The sequence below is a fragment of the Falco naumanni genome, chromosome 1 (assembly GCF_017639655.2).
Source record: "Falco naumanni isolate bFalNau1 chromosome 1, bFalNau1.pat, whole genome shotgun sequence".
Lineage (NCBI taxonomy): Eukaryota > Metazoa > Chordata > Aves > Falconiformes > Falconidae > Falco > Falco naumanni.
Window position 1 is genome coordinate 38415294 of NC_054054.1, and position 12576 is coordinate 38427869.

Below are 12576 nucleotides of genomic sequence, written 5' to 3' on the forward strand. Positions count from 1 at the left end.
GGCTTGACATCCAAGTTGTAACTGTTTTGAATTCTCTACATGATGGTTTCACTTACAATTCATACCTCATAAACAGTTGGAGAAGGTTTTAATACTTTGGCTTATTGCTCGTAAAATAGCTGTAATTGTAAATAAATCCAAACGATGTTGTCATCAAGAACTGAAATACCGAGTTTCAGCAAATGCTGTTGAAAGAGTGTCAACACTAGGTATGTGATCTGTGACACTGAACTTGTTGAGCAAAGCTTGTTTACGTAACTGTCTGTTGTCTTTTCACCGCATATTAAGATTTTATGCGGTGAAAGAAAATGTTAATGTTTGACAGAATTTTGAGTGCAAAAGTACCATTTAAACTGTTACTAAAATGCTGTTTTGTGACATCGGTTGTTTTTGTCACCGGTTATAGAATCCACTGCATAAAGTAGGCGAAAAGATAAAATAATCTAATACTTGTCTTTTAACTTTCAGCTTTGTGTTATTCTTGGAAAGTTTCGCACCACTTGTGAATTCCTTGAACCTTGGCATTGCAAGCCCACTTCTGTTGGGCCCTCCTCCTTTACAGCTTGCACAAATTAAGACACAGTTGGCTCTTCAGCAATTGACCTCAGTTGCTACCAACCGTTCTGCACCTCCTTATGCTTGGTTAAATCAGGCATTTCTGAAAAGCGCAATGTTTAGTCCTAGAGGAACTTTACCTCAGAGGCCGAGAGGACCTAATCCATCCGGCACAAAGCCTCCAGGCTCCTTTAGGGGAGGAGGTGCGGCAGGTCTTCAGAGAAAGCCTGCTCCTGGAACACCTCAAGGGATATCACAAAGATTTTCGGGACAGGAAACGTTTCAGTGGACGGGTTCGCAGAGGATAAACGTTCGGGTAACTCTGCACAGGGCTGATCCGAGGAAGGTAAAAGAGAAGACGAACCTACACCAGGAGCAGAAGGGAGAGCCTCGCACAAGTTGCTGGGATAATAGCCCGTGCTCGGCTGGGACAACTGGGCAAAAGCCACCTGCCTCAGCACGGATCGCAGAGCAGAATTCAAATGCCCAGAACCGCTACACGCCAGAAAGTGCTTCCAGCATTTTAGCGAGTTTTGGGCTGTCTAATGAAGATTTGGAGGAACTCAGTCGCTATCCAGATGATCAGTTAACGCCTGAAAACATGCCGCTAATCTTGAGAGAAATACGGATGCGTAAGATGGGTCATTCTTTGTCTGGTTTGCATACTCAGAGCCGAGGAGAAGAAACGATTGGTGGTACAAGTGGTGGCGCAGCAGTCAAGAGTAAAGTGATTGATTATGGGCATGCGAGCAAATATGGTTACACTGAGGATCCCCTTGAAGTGCATGCTTATAATCCTGAAGTGTTAACTGAAGATCCTCTCGAAGCACGCGTCTATAATCCTGAAGCATCAAGTGGAGAGAATAGAGAAGACTTCCAACGAGAACAGAATATGTCGATGGGTGTCCCACCATCCAGCGTGACATGTAATCCGGTGTTTCCAGTTGAAGAGTTAATAAAACCAATGGGGTTCCAGAATGACTCCTCAAATACTCGATCATTCTTTCCAGCTGAGACTACAGGAAAGGTGTCTGCATTGTGTGCAACACCCCCTGGACTCCCCGTGGTGAAACCCGTATCCCAGCCTGCAATACCGCCTGTCATGCCACCTATGATGCCACCTATAATGCCACCCTTGGCCCAGCCCATGATGCCACCTGTCATACCGCCTCTTGTCCAACCGTCTATGACCCAGCACGTAATGCCACCGATGACCCAGCCACCCTTTTCAGCTGAAATTCTTGCAGCTATGAGCCAGCACGAAAGAATTCAGCACGAATCTGGGACAAGCCAGTCTAATGCCCAGAGCAGCTCAGGAGCAGGACAGAAGCCCTTCCAGACACAGGCTGAGGGCCCAATTAAATCTCCTTTTGGTATTGTGAAAGCATCGTGGCTTCCAGTGTTTCCCCAGTCTGATGCCCAGAAGATAAAAAGATTGCCCACTCCGTCAATGATGAATGACTACTATGCTACATCTCCAAGAATATTTCCACATATGTGTTCTCTGTGTAACATTGAATGCACTCATATGAAGGTGAGTGTCTTTCAAAGATTATTGCATAAACTTGTACTCGGCATCTTACCTGCTGCACTGTTTTATGAACTAATTTTTTACTGTGCATTAAATGAATTGTGATGCTGTTCATCAGTTTGAGCGCTTACGTGCAAATTTCAAAGTGCTAGAAATGGTGCTGGTAAATTATTGTAACTGCTGCACAGTGTGTTCTGTTCTAAGTTGCATTTCTAAGTTGCATTTCAAAGTTGCCACACACATTGATTTTTTTTTTTCCTCCCATTTTAAAAAATATTAAAAACTATTTATGTCCTCTACAGCGAGTCTCAAATGACAAAACAAATCCTTTATCAGTGGAGTAAAATACTAACATCATCTGGGTGACTAAAATGTGTGCAAAAATTGTGGTAGATGAGATGTTCATGCATTCAGCCCCCCTCCTGCAAAGTCTGCATTAAAACAAAGCAGCCTATTTATCTGCAAAAATTTAATCTTCCAAGTGTGGTCTATGTGACATTGACTGTTCCAGAGACTGAAAACTAGCTCTGAGGGACACACAAAATGCTCTTATTCATCTGACTGAGCTTTCAGCTATGAAGCAAGTAACAGTTTCAGCTCTTGCAGGAAGAAAAGGATCTGGTGGATACTGGGAGAGAGAAAAACGTTCTGAAAGCTATGGATTTTTCTTGAAAGACCTAGGATTGATATATCAAAAATACAGGAGAACGAAATCTTGAAAATTGTATAATTAGTTATTATTTTCATGTGTTTAAATTTTAAATAGTCTTCAACAAATGGAGAAAGAAATGCCTGTGGGGAGGTGCTCTTTTGCAGTTTGACAAAATCATGCAAGATTGCTAGGCCCTATTTGTGCTATGTATTAAAAAAGCTGAATTAATAGTTAAGACTATGACAGCTGCATTAGGGGCTTCAGAGTAAAAATACATTTTCAAGTACTTACACACTGGAAGCACTGAAGGCCAGGGAGAAGTGCAGCTGCTTGGGCAGGCTTGAAAACTTAAAGGGAAGTTTGATTTAAAATGTAAAATGGAACAGGGCAACATATTTGGGTTTGTGTTGATAAATGGATGAAGCCCTTTGGAAAGGTGTAATCTGTTTAAATGTGAATTATTCAGTAGCTTGCTTACTGGTGCTTTCTGAAATGAAGCAAACGTTATTACTAAAAGTACTTCTTGACAAATTAGCTATGAAGTATTCTGGGGAGATTAAGGGTTGTAACTTCTTGTCCTAATAGCACTACAGCATAGCAGGTGTTCTCTAGACATCCTGATCTGCCTGCAGCTATGCAGCCTTTTCTGTCTGTCATGGCTGCTTCTAGCTTTGGCATATTAACTTTATGGTTTTTTTTCTTTATGTACACTTGCTGCTGCGTAGGCAGTTCAGACTGTTTTGGGACCTCACATGGCAAGCTGTGTTTAGACAACAGCGTTGCAAAATCACCATAATAGTTAGGGTTGTGGGTTTTTTTCTTGCTGCAAAAAATAAAAGCGTGTTCAAGAAATGATTAGTCTTGTGTATTTGTGAATTCTGAAGAATTCGCCTTACTTCCAGCTTTACGGTTTGGCATTACAAATAAAAGTTGTCTTTGTCTCAGTTGCATTGTTAAAGACGACCTAGACATTCAGTTTTTTGTCTTTTAAAGTTGCTGCTGAGTGTTACAGAGGAGGAAGCATATGAAACAGCATCTTCAAACTGAACAAGAAGTGATGGGGCACTGGCATAGGGGAAATTGATAATCATGTGTGGTATGACTTGTACTAGGAAATGGTTGTTTCACACAGAGCATAGATACTGTTTGCCACAATGTTGTGAAAACTTAGTTGAAAAATAAGAAGTTCTGGGAAGAAAAGCCTTCTGAGGTTATGCAGAGACCCTCTGATGGCACAAGAAGTCCTGGATGAGCGGATGGCTGGAGGTGTATGCTGGGGAAATTTCCTAACACACTTCCCTAGCCAGCCCCTGTTGCGTGCCATGGGAGTAGAGGTGCTAGGTAAGCTAGGTGGACCTTTGGTCTCTGCAGCTCACCTGTAGGTGAATTGGAACTTTGGAGCTGGTTTTAGGTCATCGTGATTAGATGTGATTTCTGGTGCATAGTACCAAAGACTTGTGCAAAGCATTTGATGTCATTTCGCATGACACCATTGTCTTCAAACTGGAGAGATGTGGATTTGATGGATGGACCACTGGGTGGATGAGGAATTGGCTGGACAGCCGTACTCAAGAGTTGTGGTCAACAGCTCGATGTCCAAGCACAGGCTAGTGGCGAGTGGTGTTCCTCAGCGGTCAGTAATGGAACTGCCATGGTTTAACATCTTTGTCGGCAACATGGACACTGGGATTGAGTGCATCCTCAGCAAGTCTGCCAACAGTGCTAAGCTGTTGGTGCAGTTGACACGCTGGAGGGAAGGGATGCCATCCAGAGGAACCTTGACTGGCTTGAGAAGTGGGCCCATGCAAACCTCATGAAGTTCAACAAGACTGAGTGTAAGGTCCTGCACCTGGGTCAGGGCAATCCCAAGCATGGATACAGGCTGGGCAGAGAACAGACTGAGAGCAGCCCCAAGGAGAAGGACTTAGGGGTTTTGGTTGATGAGAAGCTCAACATGACCTGGCAATGTGTGTTTCCAGTCCAGAAAGCCAACTGAATCCTCGGCTGCATCACATGCAGCGTGGCCAGCAGAGTGAGGGACAGGGCTCTGCCTCTGCTCTTGTGAGACCCCCCTGCAGCGCTGCCTCCAGCTCTGGGGCCTCCAGCTCTGGGGCCCCCAGCGTAAGAAGGCCAAGGACCTGTTGGAGTGCATCCAGAGGAGGCTGTGAAGATGGTCGGAGGCTGGAGTAGCTCTGCTGTGGGGATGGGCTGGGAGAGTTGGGGTTGTTCAGCCTGGAGAAGAAGAGGCTGCGGGGAGACCTTAGAGGACCTTCCAGTACCTAAAGAGGCCAACAAGAAAGCTGGAGAGGGGCTTTTTACATGAGCCTGGAGCACTAGGACAAGGGGGAACGGCTTTAAGCTGAAAGAGAGTAAATTAGATTAGATATTAGGAGGCAATGCTTTACCATGAGTGTGGCGAGGTGCTGGCACAGGCTGCCCAGAGCAGCTGTGGATGCCCCATCCCTGGCAGTGTCCCAGGCCAGGCTGGACGGGGCTGGGAGCAACTTGGGTTGGTGGAAGGTGTCCCTGCCTGTGGCAGGGGCTGGAACTAGGTGGGCTTTAAGGTCCCCTCTAACCCAGGCCATACCGTGATTCTGTGAAGTTGTAACAAGCATTTTAAGAATGCTGTGTTATAAACATGTTTTTGTAATGTGGCAAATTGGAAAGAAAGTAGGTGGAGTGGGTAACACGAAACAGGAATGGGTGAAGATGATGCAAGATAGCAAATGAGGAAAACCTCTTTCTCCAATGCTTGAAGATACTGGATATCTGAAAAACAAAGTTTCAATGATGTTAAAATGATGGTTTCAAAGTTCAGAGTATTCATGGTGATGAGCTTTCTTTTTTTGTAGGTTCTTTTAATCCAGTCTTGTACTGATGTACAGACTCATCTAGGATTCATTTTCTTGCCAAGGTTGAAGCAGAGGCTGCATTACCTCTTGGAAGGGAATTTAAGTGTGTTAGCTGCTGTTGGTTTGTTCAAGTGACAGGATTGCAGCTGGGTGTGAGACCCAAGTCCTGCTTTTGAGGGTCAGTCTGCTCTGAAGCTACAGTGACTGTTAGTGGCTAAAACTTTGTGTTTGCATCATCTGAACTGTATCCCCCTTGTTCTTCCAGCTTGGCTTTCCCAGAAACATGGTGAAACACTGGCTTGGAGTGAAAAATGCTTCTGTTGTCCAAAGCACCTGATCTGTTCTCCCTGCAGGTCTTTCTTTTTAAGTATCTAATTTAAAGAGGTCTGATGAAATCAAAGCTGAAAATGGTCTTGAGATATCTGCACAGTACCAAAATAGAGTCCTGTGCTTCGAGTTTTGAGTGTCATACAGCTAAGTAAGTAAATGTATTTTCTAGCTCTTTTGTAATCTGAAAAGCATCCTGAGCATCTCTTCTACAGAACTACTTACATGTATTTGAAGGTGTTGGGTTTTTTTGCTTATACTATTCAAAAGTTAAAAGTTATCTTCCACCTCCATGGCATAGCTATTGTAGATCTGTCCATGAAAAATATATTTCTCCTTAAACTTTGAAAATTTTTTGTAAGGCATATGGATAATCCTCATGTGCAGTGATACATGGCAGGTCAGTGGCTGTGTAATACGCTTCTTGCAGCTGGGGTTGGATGTGAAGAATACTCCAGCTGTTGCATGCAATGGATTTTGGATATAACTCTTGTTTAGCATTTCTCTTCCTCTAAAAATGGCCTGCTGGATCCTTAGCAATAAGTGGCAGGGGCCTCAGTTATTTGACGATGCCATCAGCCACCTCGGTTGAGCCTTGTGTTGTGCTGAGGTGTGTGTTCGGTTTGAACTGGGCAAAGTCCTGTTTTTTGAATCAACAGTGCAACTTTGGACTTGGCTATCCATGGTCCTTCAGGCAGGTATCAGCTCTCTAGCAGACTACTTAGTTCTCTGAAATACTGGTTTGTGGTAAACTATGATTGTCGTGGACTTGAAAGTTAGTTGTTGTTGGAGCAGCATCAGAAATGTGAAAGTTTTGTCCTTATTTTTATCTTGTGTTAGGAAGGTTTCTGTAGTTTTGTCAGAGGTGGCTGCACACAATACTGCGTTATAAGAAAAGGTATACTCCAGAAAGGTGGGCTTTTTGAGCATTAAAAATTTAATTTGAAAAATTAATTGGTGCTGAGCTGGCTTGTTGATGCAGAAAGTATTCTCAAAAATTTATGCATTTGTGTCCTGCAATTTTTTTTTAGGGGAGAGTACCCAGTTCTGCCCGTAGTTAGGTGAAACCTCACCTCAGTGTTGTCTTCTTTCAAATATATTTACAAACCCCCCAATATATTGAAACATTTTGTGAATGTTTCACAGAGCAGCTTCATTTTCAACCTGAAATTGTGGTTATATTGGAATAATGAAGTCATTTCTCAGTCTTCAAACATAGGTCACTTTTTGAGCAAAGCGGATTTGCAATATTGCAAGCACGAGGGATCGTATTTGCATATGTTACAATTTTTCTTTTCTAGTGAGGGTGATGTCTTCATGGTCTTTATGTTGTTGAAGTCATGGGGACTCAAGGTTTTCCACAGAGAATTGCACTTATGATTCCTTTGCTGAAGTAAGGGCACAAAATGGGGTCTGGTCCATTTTACTCCTAGTTTTCTATGCAATGCCTTGCTGTGAAAGCAGCACAAGTGCAGGTACTATCCCTGTGCGTTATTGTCAGAAGAGGCGAAGTTGGAGGCTGGAGACACTGTGCTTTGTCGGCTTCTGCTTCAGGACCTCTCTGGAGCGCTTGTGTTGGGAAGGGATGCAGTCGTTTTTAGGGAAGGATCTGTCTTTGGGGACAGACTTGCTGGAGGGAGCGGAATATTTTTGCAGACCGAGAAGGGCAAGGAATTAATCAAAGAGGAGGAATATGCATAAATCAAGACTCCTGTAATTCTATGAAATGCAAGAGGGCATTGGCATAATGAAGACTTGAAGAAGAGAAGAATGTTGGGTTTGTTAGGGAGGAGAATATCCCTTTGTAGGCTTGCCAGTCTTGTTAATGCTCGTTGGACCGGTAGCTAAAGACACTTGGAAGCAAAAAAACCTCGGCCCTCGCAGGCACTGTGTGCGCTTTCTTCGTTTGGGACCACGGAAGTGGGATGCTTGAAGCCCAATTTCCTTTCATTTCCACAAGCTAATTTGTTTTAGCCCTTGAGTAATAGTCTTTCTTTTTCCTGTCAAACTTCAAGACTCCAGAAAAATCGCATTCTTAAGAACAGGATTGCTTAATAATGGCTTGTTATTAGGGAAAATAGCACGTAACGATGGACTGCTTGCTCTTGACATGTATGCATGCTGTATATTCACTGTGTGTGCAGTTCTACAGCTGCAAGTTGTTTTATCAGTCTGTTCAACTCTTAACGTGTTTTGGTTTGACTAGTGAGACTAGTGGAAAGCGTCTTCCAAGTAATATTGTTCTGACTTTATTTGAAGAGCTAGAATGAACAGAATTTTATGAACATGGCTAGTAAAATCTTTCAGTGCCTTTCTGACATTAACTAGTATATCTGTTTCTTCAGGAGATTATAATAAGTGTGGTGCTTAAAATGTATTTTAATTTCTTTAAACCCCATGTTTTTTTGTACATGGAGTATAAATAGTTTGGGTAGTTGTCTTGTAGCCCATTTGAGTGTTGATAGGCTGATCGGATCATGTAAGTGCAAGGAATGGCTGTTTTCACCACATTCTCTGCGGTCAAAATGCACAAAACTGTGCCCGGGTCACATTAATTCTTCCACCTCATAGGCTTTGAGTAAACCATCATGAGCTTTTCTTTTAACCAGTGTGTTCAGCACTTTTGTCAATGAACAAGAGAGTTTGATACTGCCAACTACGCATTTTATAATCTTTTGTGTTATAAACCAGCATGCACTTAGAAAAAGCGATACATCATTTCACAACTGCAAATTCTTTTATGAAGCCTTGCCTGTCAGTTGCGTTATTCAGCCATTATTACCTGTTTTAAATTGTTAAAGCAGCTAGAAGTTGTTTTTTTTAAGGATGCTTAGTAATTATCACTGATGACATACTATACCTTACAGTTTAGCACCCTGCGATACCTCTTCTCTGCTGCAAACTGACTACAGCAGTTGCTTTCACAGTAGGTTCGGTTTCCCATGCTGGGGACTGATTCTGTGTTTACAGCTAAAACCATGTTGAAGTATTTTTCAAGATTGAGGGCTTGCATTATACTTCTGGATTTGTCTCATGCTTCACCCATCAGTTATTCGCAAGCAAAACTTTTGTTAAGTAATTATAATCTTAAAAAAAATCAGCGCGGGTGTGAAAATTTTCATGGTTTTGGCTGACCTTTAGTTGTAACATTATTATGAGCGAATGCTTTTGAGCTTAAGGCATGCAAAGTCAGGCCCCTCTAGAAATGGTATTTGAGTTCGTTGCCACATTGTGTCAGTTCCCTGATGTGTTCAGCTTAATTTGCTGTGTATGTGTTCATCAGCCTGACAGTCTGTGAAGACTGCTAATAGTTTTCTTTCTTTTAATATAGCTGGCTATTGGATCGAGCTTTTGCATTAGAGTGCAGTGACAACAATCCTGTGTGTTGCTGGAAGTAACAGATTCATTTAATACAATGCCTTTTGTTCATCTTCCGCTTAGATTCCTTTGTGTTCTTTAAAAGCCTTTTGTAATCTGTAAGTATTTTAGTCTTTTGTGTAAAGAGTAAAAACCTAAGTGAGGAATTTGACTTAAAATCATTTGTTAGGTTAAATTTTATGGAGGGTAAAATATGACAGCAGTAGAAATTGTGGTCAAATGCTAACATTTTACACTTTAATCAAACTTCTCTGGATGTCTTTTTTCCAATTAGGACTGGATTCTGCATCAGAACACTCCTTCTCACATTGAAAGCTGCCGCCAGTTACGTCAACAGTAAGGAATCTGTTTAAAAAGTTCACTTGGTGTAAAAAGTGTTGTCTGTGCATGCACGTGGTCTGTGAAACTGTCACATTTCCTTAATGAGTATCTGAGTGCTATGCTACATTGGCTTTAGACCATCAGGGTAAAGGATGAACCAACACTGGGTGCTTCTGAAGTCCTGAGCAGGAATGTTTCTCTGTAAAAGCTACTGCATGTAAGCAAAAATTGTGTTCAGATGGCAAACGTGGCTTTTTCACTGACGTTCTATTTTTTAACATTTAACAGATACCCTGATTGGAACCCTGAGTCTCATTCCTCAAAGAGGTAACTGCTTCTTGATTACAGGTTGTTTTTAATTTGTTGCTGTTACAAGCCTGTGGTGGTTAATGCTGCTAATTTTCCTGTTTTGCTCACTGGCAGGCTTTGTTAGTGGTGTCATGTTTGCGTTATGAAATGGTGTGGGATGCTTTTGTCTTAAGTTCATTTAATAGTGTAAGTGGTGTAGTATCTAAAACTCTTTCACAATGATGAGAGTAAACACTGTAGAACTGTCTGAAGATTGATACAGTCAGCAGCCTCATCTTGAACCTTCCTTCTAACCGTGCTTGAGTTAGTGGTAAGTTATTGGATGTGATATAATACTAACCGAGCGAGACTGACCAGTGTTGGGTCACTGATTAACCTGCATGAGTGATTTCTGACTTTTAGAATCTTTTTTCCACTTAAGCCACTCTTTGCAACTTGAAACCTATTTGACAATAGGCATGCTAGCGTTAGCTCTTATTTCTCATGCTGTTCAGTCCCTACATCCCCTGGGGAGCTATGTGATCACAAGTAAAAAAAACCACTGGAATTCATGAACTCATGTCTCTTCTGTCCTTTAAAATTATGCTGTTTACTATTAATTTCTTTTAAAAACACACCCTGTGGACTAATTCTACTTGAAGCTCAGCAAGATTGGGTTATTTTCCTAGTTTAGTATTTGTACATATCTTGACTTGCGTACAAATAGAGCTTTAATTTTTGCTAGATTTTCCTGTGACTACGTTAATTAGTTTGACATTCTTCCTGGGAAGCTAACTATTCAGTTAAAAATGTTACAAAGCTGATTATGTAGGTCAGGTTAATTTGCAGAGTGCATCTGAGGTCTCACCATGTTATAAACAAAGAGAAATGAAACTTTGAAGAGAGAAAGCAAATAAACTTTTGAAACTTTCATGAGGAGAATAATTCTATTTTAAAACCTCAAATTGAAATTGCTGTCCAGTGCTGCTGATGTTACATACAACCCTTGCAAAGGAAACTGCTTGTAGCTGGAGGACCTTAATAAATTGGAGAAGTGTTTAATAGGAGTTTTTATGAGTGAGAGTGCGTACTTGCAGGTGGGGCAGGAGTTGTTTTTTAGGGTGGTGCTTTCTTAAATCCTTCCTGATGACAGCATGTCTTCAGCTGTGAAAGTTAGGATACAGCTGTAGGCTTTCAGTGATCACAGATGTGCAGAGCTGCTGGGTGCAGCCTTGGGGCAAGGTCGATGAGCTTGTGATGTACTGTTGCCCCTCTGGTTTGCCCTCTCTGCTTTTTATAAATTGTGCTGGTTTGTTAATATATGCAAATAGTCTTCACTGGGCACAGGAATAATGGGGTTTATATGGATTTTTAATTATGTCTGAAACTTGCTAATTAAGTAACACTGTGAGATATCGGTATGTGAGGTGGGTTGGAACATCATTTAGGAGAACTGAGGGGTTTTCAGCTGTCCTTATCTACCTGCTGGCCAAAAAGGTTGGGCAGCAGCTTTCTGAGTTGCTTCTCATCCCCTTCTCCTGTCTGTCAGTCATTGGCCCTTTCTCCTTAAGCGGTTTCATCTCAGAGGAACTTTGTCTATTCAAAGTCTTAAACAGTAATAATAGGGCTCAATGTGGTGATTCATTAAGTGCTGATGCTCTAGATTACCAAACTGAGATTTGCTGTTACAAGCCTGTGGTGGTTAATGCTGTTTTCAGTTGAAATGTAAACGCCTCTTCCATGTTGTGTTAAGAGAAATCTATTTTAGTTGTCCGGCATACAATCTTCCCAGTAAGTCTAGTTGTACTGGATGTAAATGCAACTGTGTTTCTGTTAGTTTTGCTACGATAATGGCTAGTGAGATGCTTCTTTCTGTGTCGAGTCAAAGGACATGCTACATCAGTGGCTTCTTCCAGTTTCAGATCTCAAAGGTGCCTTGTTTGCTGTACCTGGGTTTGAGTGCTGGTGCAGTGCCTTTTCAGCATCAAAGAATTCAGTGCGGGCTGAAAAATCAGACAGGTGCTTGGCTGTAACACACTGGCCTGCCATCTGACAAGTTCATAAAAAATACTTGGGATATTTAAGCATATACTCTTATGCATTTTCCAAGTTTTCCCTTTTACTCCTGTGATCTTTCCTGTCAGGGTTTTCCTATGCCTGACTACTTTCTGTGTCTCTAAGAGGGACTATTTCTCTCATGGGCCTCTTCACTGTTACTTCTTTCCACGTTCTTCATCATTTTGCCACTTCTAGGTAGCATAAGTATGCAGTGGATGTATGTTTATGCAGTGCTTTCACATTCCTCTTTCAGCCTCAGTCAATCTTTTAGACATCATGTCTCAAGGTTGCTTACTTCCAAACTAAATTTGGGAAAAGCAAGGAAAGTATCTTATATTCATTACTTATTCATGTATCCTTTTCCTGTTATTTTTTCATAGCCCTGCAGCTTATAACTTCAGAGTTTTCTTTGCAGCTTTCTGTTGTTCCATGCAGGTTGTTCTCTCGTACTTGCTTCTTTTCAGTTCTGTCTACCTGTCCTAAATTCACATAGCAAACATGTTATCTGTCTGTTTGTTAACAAATTAGACTCTAACCTTTTGTCAGTGTTGGTTCTTTTTTGCAGAAAGTCTGTTTCAACAGACTTGGGTTAATGATTCTTTGCTGCCTTGTCA

The 12576-nt window shown here is 41.7% G+C and overlaps 1 protein-coding gene across 4 annotated transcripts in view; it reads left to right on the forward strand.

Annotated features, from left to right (window-relative positions):
* Positions 1 to 567: 567 nt before the first annotated feature.
* The window catches only part of ZNF638 (zinc finger protein 638), a 42845-nt gene continuing 30836 nt past the window's right edge, over positions 568 to 12576 (forward strand). For all 4 annotated transcript variants that reach the window (XM_040590336.1, XM_040590356.1, XM_040590347.1 and 1 more), the window contains exons 1-3: positions 568 to 2089; positions 9570 to 9631; positions 9905 to 9943. In XM_040590336.1, the coding sequence (XP_040446270.1) occupies positions 671 to 2089; positions 9570 to 9631; positions 9905 to 9943 (1520 nt within the window). In that variant the 5' untranslated portion in view covers positions 568 to 670. The remainder of the gene's footprint in view (positions 2090 to 9569; positions 9632 to 9904; positions 9944 to 12576) is intronic.